General features: G+C 40.8%; 1 protein-coding gene across 1 annotated transcript in view; it reads right to left on the bottom strand.

Annotated features, from left to right (window-relative positions):
* Positions 1 to 19,944, bottom strand: part of ADAMTS12 (ADAM metallopeptidase with thrombospondin type 1 motif 12) — a 399,145-nt gene extending 379,201 nt beyond the window's left edge. The window contains 1 exon segment of the mRNA XM_082622837.1: positions 19,513 to 19,944. Within this exon segment, the coding sequence (XP_082478963.1) occupies positions 19,513 to 19,639 (127 nt within the window). The 5' untranslated portion in view covers positions 19,640 to 19,944.
* Between the last annotated feature and the right edge of the window lie 6,837 nt (positions 19,945 to 26,781).

Raw genomic sequence — 26,781 nt, 5'->3', positions numbered from 1 at the left:
ACTTACTTTAGTATTTAGAGCTTATTATCATTGGTAGATTTGTTTATTGATTAGGTTGCTCTCTTCCTTTTTTTTTTTTTTTAGCATAGATATATAATTTTTTCCCCTTTTTCTCTTTTTGTGACTGTGTATGTGTAAGTTTCTCAGTGTGATTTTGTCTGTATAGCTTTGCTTTTATCATTTGTCCTAGGGTTCTGTCTGTCCTTTATTTGAAAAAAAATATATAGATTTTAGGGGTTTCTCTGGTGGCACAGTGGTTGAGAGTCTGCCTGCCAATGCAGGGAACATGGGTTCATGCCCCGGTCCGGGAAGATCCCACATGCTGCAGAGTGGCTGGGCCAGTGAGCCATGGACGCTTAGCCTGCATGTCCGGAGGCTGTGCTCCGCAACGGGAGAGGCCACAACAGTGAGAGGCCCGCATACCACAAAAAAATAAAAAATAAAAATAAATAAATATAGATTTTAGTGCTTATTATCTTTGATGGATTTGTTTTTGGGTTTGGTTGCTCTGTTCGTTCTTTCTTTTACTTTTTTTTCTTTTGTTTATTACTTTAAAAATGTTTTTTAATTTTTAATAATTAAAAAATTTTTATTATAATAACTTTATTTTATTTTATTTTTCTTTCTTTCTTTCTTTTCTTCTCCCTTTTCTTTCTGAGCCGTGTGGCTGACAGAGTGTTGGTGCTCCAGCCGAGTGTCAAGCCTGTGCCTCTGATGTGGGAGAGCCGAGTTCCAGACATTGGTCCACCAGAGACCTCCTGGATCCATGTAATATCAAACAGCAAAAGCTCTCCCAGAGATCTCCATCTCAACACTAAGACCCACCTCCACTCAACAAGCAGCAAGCTACAGTGCTGGACACCCTATGCCAAACAAATAGCAAGACAGAAACACAACACCACCCATTAGCAGAAAGGTTGCCTAAAATCATAATAAGGTCACAAACACCCCAAAACACACGACCGAATGCGGTCCTGCAAGAAAGACAAGATCCAGCCTCACCCACCAGAACACAGGCGCCAGTCCCCTCCACGAGGAGGCCTACACAACCCACTGAACCAACCTTAGCCACCGCGGGCAAACACCAAAAACAACGGGAACTACGAACCTGCAGCCTGTGAAAAGGAGACCCCAAACACAGAAAGTTAAGCAAAATGAGAAGACAGAGAAACACAAAACAGATGAAGGAGCAAGGGAAAAATCCACCAGGCCAAAAGATGAAGAGGAAATAGGCAGTCTACCTGACAAGGAATTCAGAGTAATGATAGTAAAGATGATCCAAAATCTTGGAAAAAGAATGGAGAAAACACAAGAAACGTTTAACAAGGACCTAAAAAACTAAAGAGCAAACAAACAATGATGAACAACACAAAAAATGAAATTAAAAATTCTCTAGAAGGAATCAATAGCAGAAAAACTGAGGCAGAAGAACGGATAAGTGACCTGGAAGGTAAAATAGTGGAAATAACTACCACAGAGCAGAATAAAGAAAATAGAATGAAAAGAATTGAGGACAGTCTCAGAGACCTCTGGGACATCATTAAACACACCAACATTCGAATTATAGGGGTTCCAGAAGACGAAGAGAAAAAGAAAGGGACTGAGAAAATATTTGAAGAGATTATAGTTGAAAACTTCCTTAATATGGGAAAGGAAGTAGTCAATCAAGTCCAGGAAGTGCAGAGAGTCCCATAAAGGATAAATCCAAGAAGAAGCATGCCAAGACACATATTAATCAAACTATCAAAAAATAAATACAAAGAAAAAATATTAAAAGCAGCAACGGAAAAACAACAAATAACATACAACAGAATCCCCATAAGGTTAACAGCTTATATTTCAGCAGAAACTCTGGAGCCAGAAGGGGGTGACAGGACATATTTAAAGTGATGAAAGGGAAAAACTACAATCAAGATTACTCTACCCAGCAAGGATCTCATTCAGATTGAATGGAGAAATTAAAATCTTTACAGACAAGCAAAAGCTGAGAATTCAGACCCACCAAACCAGCTTACCAACAAAAGCTAAAGGAACCTCTCTAGGAAGGAAACACAAGAGAAGGAAAAGACCTACAATAACAAACCAAAAACAATTAAGAAAATGGTAATAGGAACATACATATTGATAACTACCTTAAATGTAAATGGATTAAATGCTCCAACCAAAAGACATAGACTGGCTGAATGGATTCAAAAACAAGACCCATATATATGCTGTCTACAAGAGACCCACATCAGACTTAGGGACACATACATACTGAAAGTGAGAGGATGGAAAAAGATATTCCATTCAAATGGAAATCAAAAGAAAGCTGGACAAGCAAGTCTCCTATCAGACAAAATAGACTTTAAAATAAAGACTATTGCAAGAGAGAAAGAAGGACACTACATAATGATCATAGGATCAACCCAAGAAGAAGATATGTCAATTGGAAATATTTATGCACCCAACACAGGAGCACCTCAACACATAAGGCAAATGCTAACAACCATAAAAGGGGAAATCGACAGTAACACAAGAATAGTAGGGGACTCTAACACCCCACTTTCAGCAATGGACAGATCATCCAAAACATAAATAAATAAGGAAACACAAGCTCTAAATGATACATTAAACAAGATGGACTTAACTGATATTTACAGAACATTCCATCCAAAAACAAGAGGATACACTTTCTTGTCAAGTCCTCATGCAACATTCTCCAGGATAGATCATACCTTGGGTCACAAATCAAGCCTTGGTAAATTTAAGAAAACTGAAATCGTCTCAAGTATCTTTTCTGACCACAATGCTATGAGCCTAGATATCAACTACAGGAAAAAAATCTATAAAAAATACAAACACATGGAGGATAAACAATACTCTACTTAATAACCAAGAAATCACTGAAGAAATCAAACAGGAAATCAAAAAATACCTAGAAATGAATGACAATGAAAACACGACAACCCAAAACCTATGGGATGCAGCAAAAGCAGTTCTAAGAGGGAAGTTTATAGCAATACAATCCTACCTCAAGAAACAAGAAACAGCTCAAATAAACAACTTAACCTTACACATAAAGCAAGTAGAGGAAGAAGAACAAAAAAACCCCCAAAGTTAGCTGGAAAGAAATCATAAATATCAGATCAGAAATAAATGAAAAAGAAATGAAGGAAATGATGGCAAAGATCAATAAAACTAAAAGCTGGTTCTTTGAGAAGATAAACAAAATTGATAAACCATTAGCCAGACCCATCAGGAAAAAAAGGGAGAAGACTCAAATCAATAGAAGTAGAAATGAAAAAGGAGAAGTAACAATGGACATTGCAGAAATACAAAGGATCATGAGAGATTACTACAAGCAATTCTATGCCAATAAAATGGACAACCTGGAAGAAATGGACAAATTCTTAGAAAAGCACAACCTTCCAAGACTGAATCAGGAAGAAATAGCAAATATAAACAGACCAATCACAAGCACTGAAATTGAGACTGTGATTAAAATCTTCCAACAAACAAAAGCCCAGGACAGATAGGTTCACAGTCGAATTCTATCAAACATTTAGAGAAGAGCAAACACCAATCCTTCTCAAACTCTTCCAAAATACAGCAGAGTGAGGAACACTCCCAATCTCATTCTATGAGACCACCATCACCCTGATACCCAAACCAGACAAAGACATCACAAAGAAAGAAAACTACAGGCCAATATCACTGATGAACATAGATGCAAAATCCTCAACAAAATACTAACAAACAGAATCCAACAGCACATTAAAAGATCATACATCATGATCAAGTGGGATTTATCCCAGGAAAGCAAGGATTCTTCAGTATACACAAATCAATCAATGTGATACATCATATTAACAAATTGAAGGATAAAAACCATATGATTTTCTCAATAGATGCAGAAAAACCTTTTGCCAAATTCAACACCGAGTTATGCTAAAAACCCTCCAGAAAGTAGGCATAGAGGGAACTTACCTCAACATAATAAAGGCCATATATGACAAACCCACAGCCAACATCGTTCTCAATGGTGAAAAAATGAAACCATTTCCTCTAAGATCAGGAATAAGGCAAGATTGCCCACTCTCACCACTATCATTCAACATAGTTTTGGAAGTTTTAGCCATAGCAATCAGTGAAGATAAAGAAATAAAAGGAATCCAAATCGGAAAAGAAGAAGTAAAGCTGTCATTGTTTGCAGATGATATGATATTACACATAAAGAATCCTAAAGATGCTGACAGAAAATTACTAGAGCTAATTAATGAATTTGGTAAAGTAGCAGGATACAAAATTAATGCCCAGAAATCTCTGGCATTCCTATACACTAATGATGAAAAATCTGAAAGAGAAATTAAGGAAACACTCCCATTTACCACTGCAACAAAAAGAATAAAATACCTAGGAATAAACCTACCTAAGGAGACAAAAGACCTGTATGCAGAAAACTATAAGACACTGATGAAAGAAATTAAAGATGATACAAACAGATGGAGAGATATACCATATTCTTGGATAGGAAGAATCAACATTGTGAAAATGACTATACTACCCAAATCAATCTATGCATTCAATGCAATCATTAACAAACTACCAATGGCATTTTTCGCAGAAGTAGAACAAAAAATTTCACAATGTGTATGGAAACACAGAGGAACCCAAATAGACAAAGCAATCTTGAGAAAGAAAAACGGAGCTAGAGGAATCAGTCTCCCGGACTCAGACTATACTACAAAGCTACAGTAATCAAGACAGTGTGGTACTGGCACAAAAACAGAAATATAGTTCAATGGAACAGGATAGAAAGCTCAAAGACAAACCCACACACATATGGTCACCTTATCTTTGATAATGGAGGCAAGAATATACAATGGAGAAAGGACAGCCTCTTCAATAAGTGGTGCTGGGAAAACTAGACAACTACATGTAAAAGAATGAAATTAGAACACTCCCTAACATCATACACAAAAATAAGCTCAAAATGGATTAAAGACCTAAAAGTAAGGCCAGACACTATAAAACTCTTAGAGGAAAACATAGGTAGAACACTCTCTGACATAAATCTCAGCAAGATCCTTTTTGACCCACCTCCTAGAGAAATGGAAATAAAAACAAAAATAAACAAATGGGACCTAATGAAACTTAAAAGTTTTTGCACAGCAAAGGAAAACATAAACAAGATGAAAAGACAACCCTCAGAATGGGAGAAAAATATTTGCAAATGAAGCAACTGACAAAGGATTAATCTCCAAAATTTACAGGCATCTCATGCAGCTCAATATCAAGAAAAAAAACAACGCAAGCCAAAACTGGGCAGAAGACCTAAATAGACATTTCTCCAAAGAAGATATACAGATTGCCAAGAAACAGATGAAAGAATGCTCAACATCACTAATCATTAGAGAAATGCAAATCAAAACAACAAGGAGGTATCACCTCACACCAGTCAGAATGGCCATCATCAAATAATCTACAAACAGTAGGTGCTGGAGAGGATGTGGAGAAAAGGGAACCCTCTTGCACTGTTGATGGGAATGTAAATTGATACAGACACTATGGAGAACAGTAATGGAGGTTCCTTAAGAAACTAAAAATAGAACTACCATATGATCCAACAATCCCACTACTGGGCATATACCCTGAGAAAACCATAATTCAAAAAGAGTCACATACCACAATGTTCATTGCGGCTCTATTTACAATAGCCAGGACATGGACACAACCGAAGTGTCCATTGACAGATGAATGGATAAAGATGTGGCACATATATACAATGGAATATTACTCAGCCATAAAAAAGAAATGAAACTGAGTTATTTGTAGTGAGGTGGATGGACCTAGAGTATGTCATACAGAGTGAAGTAAGTCAGAAAGAGAAAAACAAATACCATATGCTAACACATATATATATAGAATCTAAAAAAAAAAGGCTCTGAAGAACATAGGAGCAGGACATGTAGAGAATGGACTTGAGGACACATGGAGGGGGAAGGGTAAGCTGGGACAAAGTGAGAGAGTGGCGTGTACATATATACACTACCAGATGTAAAATAGATAGCTAGTGGGAAGCAGCTGCATAGCACAGGGAGATCAGCTCAGTGCTTTGTGACCACCTAGAGTGGTGGGATAGGGAGGTTGGGAGGGAGACACATGAGGGAGGAGATATGGGGATATATGTATATGTACAGATGATTCACTTTGTTATAAAGCAGCAACTAACACACAATTGTAAAGCAATTATACTCCAATAAAGATGCTAAAAAATGATATAGAATGGCTGAATGGATAGAAACAATACATAAATAAACAAATAAATAAAGAGAAATTTAAAAATAACTTGAGACAAATAAAAATGGAAATACAATAAACCAAAAATCTACGGGATACAGCAAACATCATTCTAAGAAGGAAGCTTCTAGTAATACAGGCCTACCTCAAGAAACAAGAAAAAATCTCAAATAAATAATCTAACTTTGCACCTAAAGAAACGAGAGAAAGAACAAATGAAGCCCAAAATTAGTAGAAGAAATAAAATAATAAAGATCAGAGAGGAGATAAATGAAATAAAGACTAAAAAGACAATACAAAGAACAATGAAACTAAGAGCTAGTTTTTTTTTAATAAATAAATAAATTTATTAAAGATAAAGAGGAATTTCAAATTTACAATAACACAACCATGACCAGTTTAAAAAGAAGGAAACTAAGGTTAGATTTGCAAGAATAATAGGCCTGGATTTATTTACCTGTTGGACTTTATGATGGTCATTGACTTATTTTCTCTCAGCCCCAAATTCACCCTATTTGAGTGCTGTAATGAAAATGAATCTGAGCCCTTTAAATAAATTGCCAGCGGACTCTGAAGTTTTGCCAGCAGAGGGCGCTGGAGAGGCACCACAGGAGGAAAGTCTCTTCCGGTTCTGAGGCCACCTCTCCTGGGTCCTGCCAGATGCCTGGCTTCCCCAGTGCCATCCTGCTGCTGTGCACAGCAGCCGGCAACACTCAGTGGCCAGCAGCTGCTCCCAGCAGCTCCCTCAGGTGGTTTTGTAGCAGAGTGCCTGCAGTGAGACACCTCCTGTGAACAAGTTTCCCCAGCATGCTAGAGGGCTGATTTCCAATAAGCTCCAGAGGGCGGTGTCCAGCAAGTTCCTCAGGTGGCACCACAGCAACCTGTCTGCCTTTCAGTAGCTATGGCTAAGCCTTTTCCAACAAGGTCTGCTTCTCAGTTCATGGGGTGAGGGGTGCCTATTAGATATACTATCATGTAATACTATATCTGCTATTATATATCTGCTATTCCTACATTCTTTAGAGTTCTCTTTACTTCTTTTTTTTCTTTTTTTTAAATTAGTTTCTGCTTTATAACAAAGTGAATCAGTTATACATATACATCTGTTCCCATATCCCTTCCCTCTTGCATCTCCCTCCCTCCCACCCTCCCCATCCCACCCCTCCAGGCGGTCACAAAGCTGATCTCCCTGTGCTATGTGGCTGCTTCCCACTAGCTATCTACCCTACGCCTGGTAGTGTATATATGTCCATGCCTCTCTCTCGCCTTGTCACAAGAGCTAGTTCTTTGAAAAGACAAAAATGACAAACAGTTTGCGAGACTTGCTAAGAGAAGAGTCAGAGCTCAAATAAATAAAATTAGAAAAGAAAGAGGAGAAATTACAACTGATATCAAGGAAATACAAAGTAATATAAAAGACTATTATAAACAATTTAACAACAACAAATTGCACAACCTGGAAGATGTGGATACATTCCTAGAAATACATAATCTTCTAAGACTGAATCATGAAGAAATTTTTTTTAAATATTGATTGATTATTTGGAAAGAGGTTGAGTCAGAAAAAAATAAAACTCTCACCAAAAAAAAAAAAAAAGTCCAGGTGAGTTCTACTGAACATTTAAAGAATTAATAGTTACACTTCTCAAACTATTTTAAAAAACTGAAGAAGAGGGATGCTCTCAAACTCATTTTACAAATCCAGCATTACCCTAATACCAATCCTAGACCAAGAGACCACACACATTCATACACACACAAATTACACAGATGAACATAAATGCAAAAATCCTAAACAAAATATTAACAAGCTGAATTTAACAATACATTAAAAGGATCATATACCATGATCAAAGGGGATTTATTCCAGCAATGCAAGGATGGTCAACATCTGTAAATCCATCAACATGATACAGCACACTAACAAAATAAAAGATAAAAATCACATGCTTGTATTAATAGATGCAGAAAAAACATCTGAGAAAATTCAACATCTGTTTATGATAAAAACTCTCACCAGAGTGGGTGTAGACTAAACATACCTCAATATTACCTAGGCCATATATGACATACTCAATGGTAAAAAGCTGAAAGTTTTTCTTCTAGGATCAGGAACAAGAAAAGAATGCTCACACATAGGACTTCCATTTGACATATTTTGGAGTTCCCAGCCAGAACAATAAGGCAGAAAAAATAAGTAAAATTTATCCAAATTTTTTGGGAAAACAAAAAATTAAAAGTAGAAATACCATATGATCCAGCATTTCTGGTCATTTATCTGAAAAAAAAACAAAAACTCTAATCAAAAAGATATATGCACCTTATGTTCATTGTGGCATTATTTACAATAGCCAAGATATGAAAAAAAAACAACTGTGTCAATCAGTAGATAAATGGATATGAAAGATATGGCATATATATATATGTATATATATATATATATACACACACACACACACACACACACACACACACACAAAAGAATACTACTCAGCATTAAAAAAGAATATAATCTTGTCATTTGAGACACTAATGGACTTTGAGGATATTATGCTCAGTGAAATAAGCCAGACAGATAAAGGCAAATACTGTATGATTTCACTTATATGTGGAATCTAAAGGACACAACAACTGAAAAAATAGACATAAAACAGAATTCAGGGGCTTCCCTGGTGGCACAGTGGTTGAGAGTCCGCCTGCCGATGCAGGGGATGAGGGTTCGTGCCCCGGTCCAGGAAGATCCCACATGCCGTGGAGTGGCTAGGCCCGTGAGCCATGGCCGCTGAGCCTGTGCGTCCGGAGCCTGTGATCCACAATGGGAGAGGCCACAACAGTGAGAGGCCCGCATACAGCAAAAAAAAAAAAACAAAAAACAGAATTCATAGATCTACCGAACAGATCGGTGGTTGCCAGATGGGAGGAGACTTGTGGGGTTGGGCAAAATGGGTGAAGGGGATCTAGAGCTATAAACTTCTCATTATAAAATAAATATGTCATAGGGATGTAATGTACACTATGGTTACTATAGTCAATAATACTTTATTGCAAATTTAAATGTTGCTCTCATTATAAGAAAAACAATCTTTAACATTTTATGGTGACAAATGTTAACTAAACACGGTGGTGATAATTTTCACTGTATACAAATATTGAATCATTATGTTGTACACCTGAGTGGAATGTCATATATCAATTATACCTCAATTAAAAAAAATTTGCATAAAGTGGTGCCATACTCTATCTAGTGTCTTGGTGAGGTGATAAAAGAGAAACAGACATGTGAAGTGTGTAATCACTAAGTTTAAAAGTCCTATCTTTTCTTTTTTTTTTTTTTTTGCGGTACGTGGGCTTCTCACTGTTGTGGCCTCTCCCGTTGTGGAGCACAGGCTCCGGACGCGCAGGCTCAGTGGCCATGGCTCACGGGCCCAGCCGCTCCGTGGCATGTGGGATCTTCCCGGACCAGGGCATGAACCCGCGTCCCCTGCATCGGCAGGCGGACTTTCAACCACCGCACCACCAGGGAAGCCCCAAAGTCCTACATTTTAAGGAAGCCTATTTGCTCTAAAATACTGGGGGCGGAGGTGGGAGTTAGGGGGGATTATAGATGAAACAAAACTAGCCATAATTTGTAATTATTGAAGTGTTGGGTAATGGGAGTTTATTATATTATTTTATTTAGTGTACATTTGAAAATTTCTGTGATGAAAAGTTAAAAATAAATAAAGGCTTGTTTTGTTAACATAAAAAAAATGTGGGGGAAAACCGCATGCCTAGGAATCAATGAAGCAAAATATTTGTGATCATGTCTTACTTCTGGTTGACATTGGGGCTGGAATCAGAGGACAGGCCAAGTTCTCGCTCTGCCACTCACCAGCAGTGGGACCTTGGGTTCATCACCTAACTTCTTAGCTTCTTCAAGTATAAAATAGAGATAGTATCAGTTCTGTCTACCTTACACGGCTGTTGGGAGGAGCTAATGAAACAATGAGAGTGAGAGGGCTTTGCAAACTATGGTGCCAAATAAATGTACACGTTGAAAGGAAGAGAATTCCAAGTCTATAAGGCCTCTGAAGGCAGGTTCTAGGTGTGATTCACCTCTGTATCCTCCACCAGGTCTAGCTGCATCATTCATACAGTAGATGTAAAGATGGCCATTTGTTGTTCCTATGGCTGCCTTGCATCTGAACTTCTTTACCACATTTGGGGAGTTCCTCATCATGAGCCTTGGGAACAGAGCCCACCTCCCAAGAGAGAAGATGCAAGTGCAAGAAACATGTCCCTTACCAGTCTAGCAGCTCTGGAGCAACCCATACACTCATGCTTCATTCATCAGAGGTACTGCCTTGACTTTGAATCCAGAAGCAGTGATACTAAGAAGCAGGGATTATGGTAGCGGCCCTGAGATGAAGGAGGAGCTGGGGCTCACAAGCAGCACCCAGCATCCAGCCCCAGTGGATGAGCATCACACACTGAAGTGTCTAGGACACGGCAGAGGCAGTGGCAGCAGAGGCAGCCATATTCTGACCTTTGTTCCTCCTGCAAAGCATCCACACTTGGCTCTCAGCACTCCTGGCATTTCTTCGAGCAATCCAGGATCCCTTTAATAAATTTTTCTTCTGGGCTTCCCTGGTGGCACAGTGGTTAAGAACCTGCCTGCCAATGCAGGGGACACGGGTTCAAGCCCTGGTCTGAGAAGATCCCACATGCCGCGGAGCAACTAAGCCCATGCGCCACAACTACTGAGCCTGCGCTCTAGAGCCCATGAGCCACAACTACTGAGGCCTGCGTGCCTAGAGCCCATGCTCCGCAACAAGAGAAGCCACTGCAATGAGAAGCCTGAGCACCACAACTAAGAGTAGCCCCCACTCGTCACAACTAGAGAAAGCCCGTGTACAGTAATGAAGACCCAACACAGCCAAAACTAAATGAATTAATTAAATAAATTTTAAAAAAATAAAATAAATTCTTTTGCTAAAATCTAAAATAGTAATAATAATAATAATATTGTCATATCTTTGTAGGGTGACAGATGGTAACTAGACTTACCAGTGATCATTTTGAAATGTATAGAAATATTAAATCACTATGTTGTGTACCTGGAGCTAACAGAGTGTTGTAGGTCAAATATACTTCAATAAAAGAAAGAAAGAGGGAAATATGAGATAGCACAGTTTTCACTCTTAGGTACTAACCAATAGTCTCAATTTTTAAGAGACTATTAAAAGTCCAGACCCTTGTCTCTGACTGCAGCAAGTAAGAGCAACAGAGCACAAAGCAACATGAACAAACCTTAAAAACAATGCTCAGTGAAAAGTAAAAAACAAGTTAACACAGAGCCATTTCCATTCATGGAAAATACATGCAAAAACAATAACACAGAGTTTGCCAGAACATACTTGAACAAAAAAATACATATGGAACCCATTAAAATGGTTTTCTATGCGGAGGAATGGGAGTGGAGAATGGGGATCATAATACGTAAATAAACAAAACAAGAAAGGTGTTTTACACAAATTAATAGTGCTAATGTACCACACACTAGGAGTCCAATTGACTCAGGCCTCTGTACTGCCTGCTCCCCAAGGAATATCTGGACCTCGTTAGTATCAGAGCTTCACTGCCCTTCAGAGTTCAGACCTCAGGGGGGAATGGGCAGGTTGGCTGAGGTTGGATGTGGTCAGCTTCTCTAGTATTTCCCTCATGTTGCTCTTTTCTTCTATGACTCACAGTGATGTCTCTGGCTCTTCCAGGGGTGGAGCAGTGGGGAGCAGTAAGGGGCAGAAAAAGTCTTATTCAACTGAATACAGCCATTATCCTGCAATGGTACCCCCTGTACGTGGTCCTGTCCTGATGCTGACTCCTCTCAAGAGAAGCTCTTATGTCCCTTATAGCAGGGGTCCCCAACCCCTGGGCCGCAGACCGGTGCTGGTCCACGGCCTGTTAGGATCTGGGCCACACAGCAGGAGGTGAGCAGGGGGACCAGCGAGCAAACTTCATTTGCCAGTCCCCATCATCCCCCATTGCTCACATTACCTCCTGAACCATCCTCCCCATCATTCGCATTACAGCTTGCACAAACACCCCCCAACCCGTCCATGGAAAAATCATCTTCCACGAAACCGGTCCCTAGTGCCAAAAAGTTTGGGGATCACTGCCTTATAGGACCTGTCTCTGAAGATACATCTCAAAGAATTAAACATGATTTAAATATAAAATGAAAGACTAACTTGCCTAAACCCCAGCACCTATTTCCCAAAGAATAAAAGAGCAAATACATATACAGCTTTTGACCCAGTTGCTTTTTTTTTTTTTTTTTTTTTTTTTTCTTTTTGCGGTATGCGGGCCTCTCACTGTTGTGGCCTCTCCCGTTGCGGAGCACAGGCTCCGGATGCGCAGGCCCAGCGGCCATGGCTCACGGGCCCAGCCGCTCCGCGGCATATGGGATCCTCCCAGACCGGGGCACGAACCCGTATCCCCTGCATCGGCAGGCGGACTCTCAACCACTGCGCCACCAGGGAGGCCCCGACCCAGTTGCTTTTGATCTAATGTGCTTTTAAGAGAGCCAGCATAAGCTGGCTGTATGTATAATCATATAATAATTATAGTAACCATTTAATGAACACTTGCTACAATACTCCTCATTTAACACACACAACGACTCTGTGACACAGATTCCGTTACTTTCCCCATTTCATAGAAAAAGAAACAGAATGTAAGGGAGGTCACAAAGCCAACATGTAATGTTACTTGGATTAAAATCTTGTGCTTCCTATTTCAAAATCACGTTCTTGGCCACTGCATTTTGTGTACATAAGCAGTTGTACTTGGCAGCGGGGGTAGCAGAGGAGAGGTAATAGCGCTGCCCTGGGGACGATGATCTGACAATAAAAGAACTGCATGACTTCTTTAAGAGGCCTCAAGTCACTCAGCAATAAATGGAGAAAATAACTGCCTCTTTATCAGGGGAAGTAATGGGAGATAAGATCAGTTTCACCTCTTGGTTTTACTGCAAAGGAAGCGGCTAAGCCACATCTGCCAATAGGTGTGGTTGGAAACAGGAGGCCACTTACAGAGTGTAGCTTCCGTGGGTGGCCCAGCTGCACCTGCCTCATCTACACAAGGGGCATAACAATAATAGTATTCCCTCCTAGGGTGGCTGTGAGAATCCAATGTAGTAATATATGTAATAGATTTGGAACGTGCTTGACAGATAACACTCACTATCTAAACACTAGATACTTACTCTTGGTATTAAAGATAGAAAATTGGGGGAGTTCCCTGGCGGTCCAGGGGTTAGGACTCTGCACTTTCACTGTCGAGGGTTCAGTCCCTGGTCGGGGAACTAAGATTCCCGCAAGCCACAAGGTGCAGCCAAAATATATATATAAATAAAGATAGAAACTTGGCTACTAGGGATCTCTGTGGCCTTAAATACATGGAAGCTCCAGGCGATGGGGGGAGGCTTGCACTCATCTTGGCTTTCTCTCAGTAGATGTTTAGTTTGGAAGATTAGCTAGCTATCGTCCTGGCCAATAGCAAGAAGAGTTCAGAGGGGATATGACAGGGATGGAGAAATAAGATGTCAGGAAATAATAATAACTCCTAAATTTTACCATTTCTATGGTCAAATATGGCATTTAGAGTATACCAGCTTGGTCCTGGTCATCCTCACAATTATCTGGAATATTATTAACAAGTGTCCCTTGTCTTAACCTTCATCCCCACCTCTGTAAAAAGGCAATAAAGAGAGCTTCCCTGGTGGCACAGTGGTTGAGAGCCCGCCTGCCGATGCAGGGGACACGGGTTCATGCCCCAGTCCGGGAAGATCCCACATGCCGCGGAGCGGCTGGGCCCGTGAGCCATGGCCGCTGAGCCTGTGCGTCCGGAGCCTGTGCTCCGCAACGGGAGAGGCCACAACAGTGAGAGGCCCACGTACCGCAAAAAAAAAAAAAAAAAAGACAATAAAGAGGAGTGAGGATTCCTGCTGTGGCCATCTGACCCCAGAGCCCACCCTCTTAACCTCTGCTCTCACTACTTCTCAAGGGGCAACCACCAAGAGCCAGACATCAAGGTAGGGTGTCAACAAGGCTGGGGCCGTTGTGATTCACAGGCTCAGTAGTTGTGGCTCATGGGCTCAGTAGTTGTGGCTTGCGGGCTCTAGAGAGCAGGCTCAGTAGTTGTGATGCACAGGCTTAGTTGCTCCACGGCATGTGGGATCTTCCCTGACCATGGCTCGAACCCATGTCCCCTGCATTGGCAGGCGATTCTTAACCACTGTGCCACCAGGGAAGCCCTGTGAAGGCTCTTCTTACATTAAGATCTGAAATCATTTCCTCCTTGCAGAAGTTATTTTTTGCACATGGCATAAATACATGATTATGACATTGGTCTTGAAACGCACTGCAGCGCTCCCTCAGTTCTGACCATGTCCACGCAGCCTGGAGCATGTCTCTAACATGGGATGAAGTGCCGGCCCTCTCAACTTCATGGAGTTGTCAGCAGCAAAAGAGATCGTGGAAGTGACCGGTGACTTGTAAACAGTACAGGGCAAAATGAACCTGAGGGGATATCGTCAGCTATAGAAGAGAGGCCATGTGTTGTGTGCAAGATTAATACTTCCTATTGTTCTGATACTTGGTTGGGAGCCTTGTGGAGGTCATCACACAATTGTGTATGTCACCACTGAGAGATGTGGAAAGAATAGTTGGCCGAGATTGCCCAATCTACCTGATTCTAGTCCCAGAAAGGATTGGATTTATTTCCATGGTCCTTCCTAGATCTAAAATCCCGACTCTGCCTGCCCCTTAGAACTAGAAAGAACCTTAACAGTCATGGAGGTTCTGAGTCGGCCTCCTACCGCAGGACCCTGTGTGACTCCCTTGATGCCGCTGCTGGAACGGCAGTTAGTAGGTGCGCAGTAAATGCATGTTGACTGACGGACCAGCTGGGCCACTCATTCCTCATCTGCAAAAATAAGGAGGATGGCAGACATGACATCTGAAGTAATTCAAAAGTTTAAATGTTCAGAATTTGGGTGCAATTCAAAAATGTTGTCAGAGTAGAAATGGAATTCTAGGGAGATTGCTTAATTATGAAGCAGCAAGCAGGTCATGTGGAGGCAAAGCTCTGGTCATCCTATTCCCTGGAAGCATTAAGGATTTCCTTCTCAATGCAAATCAAAACTACAGTGAGGTACAACCTCACGCTGGACAGAATGGCCATCATTAAAAAGTCTACAAATAACAAATCCTGGAGAGGGTGTGGAGAAAAAGGGAACCCTCCTACACTGTTGGTGGGAATGTAAATTGGTTCAGCCACTATGGAAAACAGTATGGAAGTTCCTCAAAAAACTAAAAATAGAGTTGCCATATGATCCAGCAATGCCACTCCTGGGCATATATCCAGATGAAACTCTAATTTGAAAAGATACATGCACCCCTATATTCATAGCAGCACTATTCACAATAGCCAAGACATGGAAACAACCTAAATCTCCATCGACAGTTGAATGGATAAAGAAGATGTGTTACATATATACAATGGAATATTACTTAGCCATCAAAAAGAATGAAATAATGCCATTTGCAGCAATATGGATGGACCTAGAGATTATCACACTAAGTGAAGTAAGTCAGAAAGACAAAGACAAGTACCATATGATATCACTTATATGTGGAATCTAAAATATGACACAAATGAACTTATCTACAAAACAGAAACAGACTCACAGCCATAGAGCATAGACTTCTTGTTGCCAAAGGGTTGGGGAAGGGATGGATTGGGAGTTTGGGATTAGCAGAGGCAAACTATTATATAGAGAATGGATAAACAATAAGGTCCTACTGTATAGCACAGGGAATTGTATTCAATATCCTGCCATAAACCATAATGGAAAAGAATATGAAAAATAATGTATATATATGTATAATTGAATCACTTTGCTGTACAGCAGAAATTAACACAACATTGCAAATCAATTCTACTTCAATAAAATTAAATTTTAAAAAAAGAATTTCCTTCTCTAACTAGCTTGCCCTCATTCTCATTCTCATTCTCTCACTTCACTCCCTCTCGCTCTCTCTTAGTTCCACATGGAAATCTGCTCAGAAATTTCTCTTTTGCACCAAATGGGGCTTACTTGTAAATCCACTGGTGAGTTGACTGAGAACAAATATTTTGATGAAAAAACTTTTAAAAATCTGAATTTTTTTCTAGTTTAATTTTATTTATTTATTTATTTGAAGTTATTACAAAATAATGGCTATATTTCCCTGTGCTGTACAATATACTCTTGTAGCTTATTTATTTTATACATAGTAATTTGTAACCCGCTACCCCTATCTTAACCCTACCCCTCTCTCCTCCACTGGTAACCACTAGTCCATTCTCTATATTTGTGAGTCTATTTCTGTTTTGTTACATTCATTTGTTTTATTTTTTAGATCCCACATACAAGTGATATCATATAATATCTGTCTTTCTCTGACTAATTTCACTAAGCATAATACTAGGTCCATCCACATTGTTGCAAATGGCAGAATTTCATTCTTTTTTATGGCTGAGTAGTATTCCATTGTATATATATATATATATACCACATCTTTATCCATTCAACTGTTGATGGACACTTAGGTTGCTTCCATACCTTGGCTGTTGTAAATAGTGCTGCTGTGAACACTGGTGTGCATGTATCTTTTTGAATTAGTGTTTTCATTCTCTTCCAATATTTTCCCAGCAGTGGAATTCCTGGATCATATGGTAGTTCTGTTTTTAGCTTTTTGAGGAACCTCCATACTGTTTTCCATAGTAGCTGTACAAATTTACATTACCACTAACAGTGTACAAAGGTTCCATTTTCTCCACATTCTCACCAACATTTATTACTTGTTGACTTTTTGATGATAGCCATTCTGAAATGTGTGAGGTGATATCTCATCATGGTTTTGATTTACATTTCTCTGATGATTATTGATGTTGAGCATCTTTTCATGTGCCCGTTGCCCATCTATATGCTTTCTTTGGAAAAATGTATATTCAGGTCTTCTGCCCATATTTTGATTGGGTTGTTTGGTTTTTTTGATATTGAGTTTTATACATATATATATGTGTGTGTGTGTATATATATATATATATATATTTGGATCTTAACCCCTTATTGGTTATATCATTTGCAAATATTTTCTCCCATTCAATCGGTTGTCTTTTCATTTTGTTGATGGTTTCCTTTGCTGTGCAAAAGCTTTTAAGTTTAACCAGGTCCCATTTATTTACTTCTGCTTTTGTTTCTTTTGCCTTAGGAGACAGATCCAAAAAATATTTCTACGTCCTATGTCAAAGAGCGTTCTGCCTATGTTCTCTTGTAGGATTTCAATGGTTTCAGGTCTTACATTTAGGTCTTTAATTAAAATCTGAAAATTTTTTTGGAAATTATTTTTTAAATCTATATATCTGTGCATCACTAATAAGCTCAGAGTACTGTACAGCTTTTTTTTCAGTATCAACTCCTCTCAGCCCATAACCCTAAAGGTGACCGGGGAAGACAACCATCTCTCACTTTTTAGAGAGGAGAAAGCAAGTCCCAGTGGAGTCTGTTGCACACTAAGCTGAATTTGCTTACAAAGATGTGGAACAAGCAGAGCTGAAAACCAACCCAGGAGAATGCGTGTCTTTGAACCAAATCATCTCCAAATGCCCTGGGAAGTGCTTGCAGGCTTTGTTTGTGCTGCCAGCAAAAGAGAGACTTTTCACAAAAGGGCTGTTTTTCAAAGAACAACAAACGCTATTTTAAACTTGGGGGTGGGAGATCGTATCTGGACCGTTTACACAAGCGAGTGCTGGCTGACTGACATCTCACCCCAGTGTTTGCCCGTTCTGGCTTCCCAGGAAAGCAAAGGGACCTGCTTCTGATGGCTCTGGAAGTGAGCAACAAATGAGGTCTCTAGCAGTATTTGAACTTTGCAACGTAGGCAGAAACCCTCCACAAGGTCAGGCTGGTGATGTTTGCCACCCAAGTGGTCTTGGGCATTAAAGGGGGTCAGGAAGCTATGGAAGCTTCCCGAGACTTAAGCACTGTCAGCAGACACAGGACTTAATGGATGCTAACCCCGTGTTGTCTGTGTGTGTGTGTGTGTGTGTGTGTGTGTTGTCCCTGTTTTTGTTCTAGGACAATGCTGCTTGTTTGTAAGAAGCCAACCTCTGGAGTCTGGCTACCTGGGTTTAAAACCTCACTCCACCATAGCTAAGCCCATAAACTCCCCAAGCTTCAGCTTCTATGGGTGTAAAGCAGGGATGGTAACAATGGTCCCTGTACCCCAGGCAGCTGTTGTCAGTGGTCAAGAGGCTGACACACCAGAGTACCTTAGCAGTCCTGGCACATGGGACACACTCCAGCCACGCAGGTCATTGCTGCTGCCATGACTGTTTCCCCTCAGAAGTCCAACGAACTCCCCACCAAACAGGAAAGTGTGTCTGACCCTTGCAAGTCCAATAAAAAAAAAAAAAAAAAAAAAACAGAGGCAACAATACCATCCTGCTCAGGGTGTTAGGTTTTAAAAATATATAATAACAACAATAATAATAATAATAAATTTTTCATCACAACTCCTCCAGTGCTTTCTATAGCATTATAGAGTTCCATGAAATTCTGAAAAAGAAGCAGCCAGCTGTGACCAGCAAGACAGGACAGGGAAAGGTGCACCCCTATGGTAGGAAATTTTCTCTAAAAGGTCTGTTATTTTTACAACACAGCCCTAAATCTTTCCAGGAAAACACAGCCAAGCTCACTCAGCAGGGGGGGTGGAATCACATTTCCCCTTACCTCACCAGAAGTTTCAAACTAACTAAAACCATGGCAATGACTGCCAGTGGCCGGTTGGAACTTTAAAAAAAAAAATCATTTTCCTTTTTCAGAATCTGAAAAGTAGGGATTGAAACAGTGCAGCATTCAGAAGAGACAAAAGAGACAGTTGGGGGTGGTTCCTAGCTACCTCTAGAGTCTTCACTGCAGCATCCTCAGTGTAAAAGAGATGTGGATCCTCGCCTTTCGGTAAAAAGTAAGGAATCTACACCTTAAGCACTGAAATGCAAGATGCTCCCAGCCCAGATTTCCTCGCAACTCAGCCAAACGGCTTTGCGGAGCTCAGCCGAGTGGGGGAAGGGAAAAGAGAGCAACCAACTTTGCTCGCGTCTTACCCCTGCGGTTTTCAAAGGAAATAAAGAAAAGCCACTAACCTTGCCTCCTGTCCGGGAAGAGCACAGGGCCCGGCTGAGGTTGTCTCCCATAGCAAAGGGCCCCCAAGTTCAGGAGCTGAGCCGCCACGGAGAGCTTTGCAAGCCAGCTCCTCTGTGCACATGGCATGATTCAGTTGTTGCGGAGAGAAAAGTCAACAAGTTTTAGCTCAAGAAATCAAGTGCTCGCCTGTGGCCGGGCAAGAAGATGCAGGGGTGCATGGTCCAGGGGTGGGGAGGGGGAAGCTGCGCTGCCCACGATCTCCCTTTGCTCTTTTAAGGCAGAAAGGGGCTAGTTACCTTTCCGTCCCCTCCCTCCTCCCGAAAGTGGAGTGATTCAGCTGACAGCGTCTGCTTTCCGTGGGGTGCGGAATGGGTCAGAGCGGGAGGGCGCAGCCCACCCCCGATCCCCACCCCTCTGCCTTGGGCGCCAGGCCTCCTCGCAGACAGCTCCGTGCATCTTCCTCCGGGACTCCCACCCCCGCGCTCCGCCGGCCCCGCCCAGAGCCCGGCCAAGCCGGCCAAATAGGGGAGCCCCGGGGAGAGTCACCCTGGGCGGGACTCCGAGTGAGAGGCCCCCCCGAGGCCAACCCCTCATACAGGCGGAAAATGTTGAGCGCAGGGATGGGGCAGAGAGGACCCCACTCCCTGACCCTCCTCAGCTCAGTGCTGCCCCCTTTCTGGCCTTTCCCAGTTCCCGAGCTTTTCCTACCATTGCGCTACCAAGACTCCTCAGCCGGTCTCTGAGATTCTCTTCCAGGCCCGGCTAGGGCTTCCATTTGAAAAAGTAACATGCAATTTTTCTCTTTGCCAAGTCACACAAAGGGAAGTGGTCTGTTCAAATGCTAGTTCAACCCTGGACAAGTCCCTTCATCTGTACCATGAGGCTATGCATAGGACCAAAGGACCATGAGCCACTCTGAGTCTGCAGGTCTCTCTAGTGCTTTTCTAATTTCCTAAGCCTACCTCCACTCACCCAGAAGGAAACCAGGAGAGCAGAGGAAGTAAGTCAGCCCAAGAGGGTGTCAAGGTATTTCTCCAGTTCACCTGCACAGGCTGCCCTTGGAAGGGGAAACCATTCAGAGGCTCAAGCTTTATATCAATGAGCTAATGCTGCAAACTAGAGTGCTTGTCAGGCATCCTGAGAACTTCCCGGGATAACCCAGCCAAGGTTTTCACCTCTGGGCTGAAACAGGCCTCCTTATTCCATTCAGGGGGAATTTGGCCCCATATTGGTTCTCCATGGCTTCCAGCCAGCCATATGTGCTCAGTGAGAGGAGGGGGTCAGGGTACCAACTCATCCAACCTTGCCCAGGGCCAGTGCAGCCAAGTCAAACCGTGATCCAAGTACAAGGTGGTACTCACAAGCCTGGGGCGGGTAGTTTGAAGGACTTCAGACTGGATACGTACACACCACGACATTTCAAGGGTTAGGTATAAGACTCCTGTTATTGCCATTACAAATTCCCAAAAGTTTGGTGACTCAAAACAACACAAATTTAGTACCTTACAGTTCTGGTGGTCAGAAGTCTGAGATGGGTCTCCCTAGGCTAAATCAAGGCATTAGCCCAGCTGCATTCCTTTCTGGAGGCTCATTCCTTTTCTTTCCCAGGTTCTAGACGCTGCTCAAGTTCCTTGGCTCATGGCCCTCTTCCCCCATTTTCAAAGCCAGTAAGGGCCAGTTGGGTCTCTTAAGTTGCATCATCCTGACACTATCTCTTCTTCTTCCCTTTTCCATTTATAAGGACCCTTGTGATTATGTTAGATCCACCTAGATTATCCAGCTTAATCTTTTTAACTTATAGTCAGCTGATTAGCAACCTTAATTCCATCTGCAACGTTATCCTCTTTGCCATACATTACAGGTTATATCGTGCTGTCATAGGCCAGTCATAGAACTGCCCTGAGCCTCTTGTCCTGTTACATAGATATTAGGCAAGAAGAGAATAGTTTGAGTCCAAAGGAGATACAGGGAAGACAGGCATGTCTAGTGAAATGTCATGAAGACCCAACAGAAGGGCAGTTGCAAAGGCACTGAAGAGCCACTCTGGGCTAGAACTCTTTGTTTCTTTCCCTTTTCTCCTCTTCCCTCCCCACCCCCCCTTGCCCTTCTCCTCCTCCCTTCTTCCTCCTGTTTCTTCTTTTTTTTTAATTGGATTATAGTTGCTTTACAATGTTGTGTTAGTTTCTGCTGTACAACGAAGTGAATCAGTTCTTCTTCTTCTCCTTTTAACAGCAAGCAGGGTCTCACCTGAAGGGTGAGAAAAGGAGTTTTCTACTGCCATTTAGTGGGTAAAGGCTGGAGATACTGCTAAACAGCCTACAATGCATAGCACTTCTCTCCACAGCAAAGAATATGCCAATAGTGTCGAGGTTCAGATACCTTTTTCTAGATACATGTATGAGAGTCAGAGCTAGGCTTCTGACACTCAGTTCTTTTATACTTTTTGCCATTGAAAGGACATTCTTTTTAATTGAAGTCTAGTTGATTTACAATGTTGTGTTTGTTTCAAGTGTACAGCAGAGTAATTCAGTTATACATACATATATATATATTCTTTTTCAGGGTCTTTTCTCCGCTTTTTTTTTTCCAAGTACTGTGGAAGTGACTCACATAATTGCACCTACTGGTGCAACTACCAATTCATGTCTCCAATTTCAGCAAGTTTTCAACATGGCTCAGCACATATATGCATCCTGCTATTATTCCAAGACTGAGTTCCTCTTACTCTCTCCAGAATTAATAAAAGTCCTCCAAAGCCTGGTGTTACCTCGGGGTAGAGGGAAGAATTCATCCTCCTCAACTTTTCCTCTGCTCAATGGGAAAAAGAAACAAATCCTTTTGGTGACCAAGGTTGGTAGCAATAAAAAAGCCAACTGCCTTTCCTGATATGTCCTCTATAGAAAGCACAGCTGTGAAGCAGTGCATAGTCTCCAAAATATCCCATGGCTGATGCAAATATGCTACCATTGAAAAAAAAAAACTACAAACACTTGTAAAATCCAACGGTTAAATAAGAGGTAGGAACAGCAAACATTTACCACATGCTGACTATTTACTGGGCATTGCCCTGTACCTGCATTACTTTATTTAATCTTCACAAAAACCTATTAATTAGGCAGGTAATATTATTATCTTTGGTTTGCAGATGAGAAAACAGACACTGAAAGGTTAATAACTGCCTAGGATCACATCACTGTGAAGTGGAAAGCTAGGATGAAGCAGTGAAGGTCAGAGAAATGAAAAGACTTAGCCAAGACACTAAGTAGAACCAAATATAGATCTGTCTCACTTACTTGTAATGTCTTCATCCACAAAGAGTGAAGGGACTAAGAATACCAACATATAGACATTATCATAGTGTCTCAGGTAGTGGTTTAGTTCTTATGGTAAAGTGTTTTCCACGTAAGAAAACAAATTGAGACAAAATATCTAAACTGCTTCACAAAGAGTTTCCTCTGTTACATAGGCAAATAAGGCATAAAAAAGTCATACTTTCCTTAAAAACCTGTAGAAGAACAAGGGATGGCTGAAATTCAAGGAAAATTAGTTCAAGGCATTTTTCAAAGCTGTCATTAACACTGGAAAGACAAAAAAACTGACATCGGCCAAGAAAACTAAGCTTGACTTGGCCCCAAGCATCACAAATGAATATGCCACAAAAAGAGAATTAACATCTGTTAATCCTACCCAAATACCACAACCACCACCTCATAACGGCAATCATAGTATCATACTCTATAGTTTACAAAGTTATTTTCGTAAGCCAAGTCAGAGGCTGGAAGGGAGAAAAGTCTTCCTCTGAGGTTTTCGAGCATAGTTAGACCTTAACTGTGCTTGGAAGTCAAAAAATATTGCCTTCACAGCCGCATAGCACAGGGAGATCAGCTCGGTGCTTTGTGACCGCCTGGAGGGGTGGGATAGGGAGGGTGGGAGGGAGACGCAAAAGGGAGGGGATATGGGAACATATGTATATGTATAACTGATTAAATTTGTTATAAAGTAAAAAATAAAAAAATTAAAAATAAAATAAAAAATAAAAATAAAAATAAAAATAAAAAATATTGCCTTCAAAAATCATACATTTTAATATTGTTGTCACAAGTACTATTTTCTTTTAAACCTCTCTGAAGTCCTTGAAAGAAGATGGTGATGGTATTTGTAACCCTCAGGACTGTCAGTTCACTTTTATTCTTCCACCCACTTGTATTCAACGTATAATTGGATCAATAATCAGCACTGCTCACTCTGTACATTCCCAACACCCAGGGAGTTTGTCTTCCTGGCTCAATTTGAAGACCCTAGAATCTATTCATTGCAGATTTTGTAAAGCTACTTGGCTTTGTATTAAGTGAATGCCATTGGACCATCCCTCAGACATTGTAATTAATCCATTTGATTAAAGAAACAATGTCATGCCAATGCCCCTTTGAAAGCCATGGCTGAGAAGGCTATGGATTCCTGATTATTAAAACATACTATTGGCTGAAAGAAAACAGTGCATCTCAGAAAAAAAATGTGTAGCACTTGGATCAAAATGTTGCAGCAAATTGAAAGTAACATCAGTTTGGGATCAACTTAAGCCTAATCAAAATGAAATGTAACAAGGGTTTATTAGGGTTGGTGGAAGGAGATACACATGGGTGCCCTGCCAGAGGGAACCCAGGTGGGATGGGGGGGGATAGGGCTTGTTGAAAGGGGTAAGAGCCTCAGCAATGTAAAAAGAACATCCGTGTAGGATAGCAGTCCAATGCATTGTATCAGAGCCAGAGCAGAGTGAGAAGGGCACCCACCTAAGAGGGGATGTCCCAGCAGGGTGTTGAAATACTGGCAGGGTAAGGAGGTGTGGGGTGATGGTGGCAACTGAGGCAGTGACTGGAGGTTGGTTACATACAGGGGGATTGATTAAATAAGTTAACACAGCAAGGATAATGGGAGTCAAGTTTCTCACTGCCAGTGAAGAGAAGTACCAGTCAGAAAAGAGAAAAAAGTAGAATGAACTCTGTGATGTTGTATTGTAACTGAATCCATAGTTGGAACCCATAGTTGTTGATGTATGTATCGATGCATACAGAATAAAGATATAAATGTGCATAAGTGTTATGTATATGTGTGTATGCGTACATATATTCCCTAGGCCTGTCCGTTTGAGTATGTTGGAGCAACAACACCGCAAAAGCAATGAACACATCTGACACTCAGATCTTGGATTCTAAATACCATTCTCCTCTAAAGGAACTAGGACTCCTTAAAGAAATGGCTTAGAGAAAACAGAAGATGAGACTGAATCATTTTATTGCTCAAAAAACAAAAAGACAAACAAGAAAACAACAAAAAAAAGCCAACAACAACAAAGAAAGACTCAAAGAAAGATGAGAGCACATCTAAAGGAGAGAGGAGCTAGCATGAAAGAGCACCCACTAACCAAATCTAGGAAAGTTTAAGCAATAATACACAATAGTAATAAATTATTAGACATATAATAAAATAAGAACCATGAATCCATACTGATACAAATAGATAAATGAATACAAAGGTCGATGACGGATGGAATCTTTATATAATTTTAAAGTACCTCCTCCCAAATATTTATTAATTATAAAGTACTCAGAAGAGTAGAGTGCAGAAGCCTAGCAGGTATCACCTTAATCGAGTTAACAAAGTAAACAGAATCAGTGAGGTGGAAAATCAAAACTGCACACTCCCTGATAGGCTTCAGTGAGAACAACATCACTTGTGTGAAACCTCTGCCAGAGATATATAGCCTGAATGCAGAAACATCAGGCAAACCAAAATTGAGGGACATTCTACAAAATAGCTGGCTTTTATCTTCAAAAGGCCATAAAAATCAAAAGAAAATGGAAAAACTCTTCTAGATTGAAGGAGACCAAAGAGATATGACAACTAAATGCAACACATGAGTCTGAATAGGATCCTTTTGTTACAAAAGACATTGTTGGATCAATTAGTGAAACTGGAAAGGGGACAGAGGATTGGATGGTAGTACTGTTTCACTTAATTCCCTGATTGTGACTGTTGTGGTTTTGTAGAAGAATGTCCTTGTTTGTTAGAGGTATATACCTTAAAGTATCAATATTTGAAGATGATGAGACATCTAGTAGACAACTTAAATAATTTAGAACACAAAATGTTTTCTGCTCTTTTTTTAACTTCACTTCCAACTTTTCTGTAAGTTTGAGATTGTTTCTAAATAAAAGACATCAAATGTAACAATCTGTTCTCATTCTTTAAAATAATTTAACACTTGGTGGAGATGCTATAGAATTGGAAATTAGAGAAGCCTAATAATGAGAGGTTAGTAGTCAATTAAGTGCCCATGTATGGTAGTCTCTGAGCACCCATGCTGACAGCTGTGGATGTTACCATTGTCAGACTGGTCCTATGTTGGTCCTGAACCACATGGGCACCAGTCCTTTTCTACCACTCTGCCTTAAAGATTAAGCCTGAATTAAAGAATAGTGTGCTCATTGTTCCCAAAGAGAGGAAGAAATTAGGGATGGAAGGTATCAGGGAACCTTTGAATATTACTACCTTAGCAAAAAGAGAATACCTAATTTATTCATTCAACAAATATTTATTGATTTCCTACTATGTCCAGCCATTGAGATTACAGCAATGAAAGAAGTAGAGACTCTTTCCTCATGCTTGAATATGTCCTAGTTTGAGGTTGTGGGAATCAGGGGTAAAGGAAATAAACAAACAAACAAATATATACTATGTAAGATAGTGGTAAGAGCAGCAGAGAACAATAAGCAGGCTAAGGAGGACAGTGAGTGACTGGGGGGGGTTTCTATTTTATATAAGGGGGCCAAAAATGGCCTCCCTGCTAAGATGATGTTAACAGAAACCTGAAAAAAGTAAGACTCTGAGGAAAATAGCTATCTGGGAGAAGAATATTCCAGGCCAAGGAAACAGTAATAGCAAAGATCCTCAATTGGGAAGAAATATGCTAGGAGGACATGGAAAATTGAGGAGTGTGGTGTGGCTGGAGTATGTGGGCAAGGGGAAAGTGGTGGGAGAGGGAGAGAGGGGAAAGCATGAAGGTCCCTAGTGGGGACTTAAAATTTTACCCTGAGCAAATTAAGAAGTCATTGCTGGTTTTGAATAGAGAAGTGACTTAGGATTTACAAGGATCTCTTTGGTTGCTGGGTTGAGAATGGCTGTAGGGAGGGAAAGGCAGGAGCACAGAGAGCAGTTAGGAGGTTATTGAATTAACTCTGGTAAGAGATAATGGTGGGTTACATCAGGTG

Source organism: Mesoplodon mirus, assembly GCF_964341445.2.
Source record: "Mesoplodon mirus genome assembly, chromosome: 5".
Lineage (NCBI taxonomy): Eukaryota > Metazoa > Chordata > Mammalia > Artiodactyla > Ziphiidae > Mesoplodon > Mesoplodon mirus.
The sequence above is the reverse complement of the archived record's forward strand: the minus strand, read 5'-3'. Positions and strand labels throughout refer to the sequence as shown.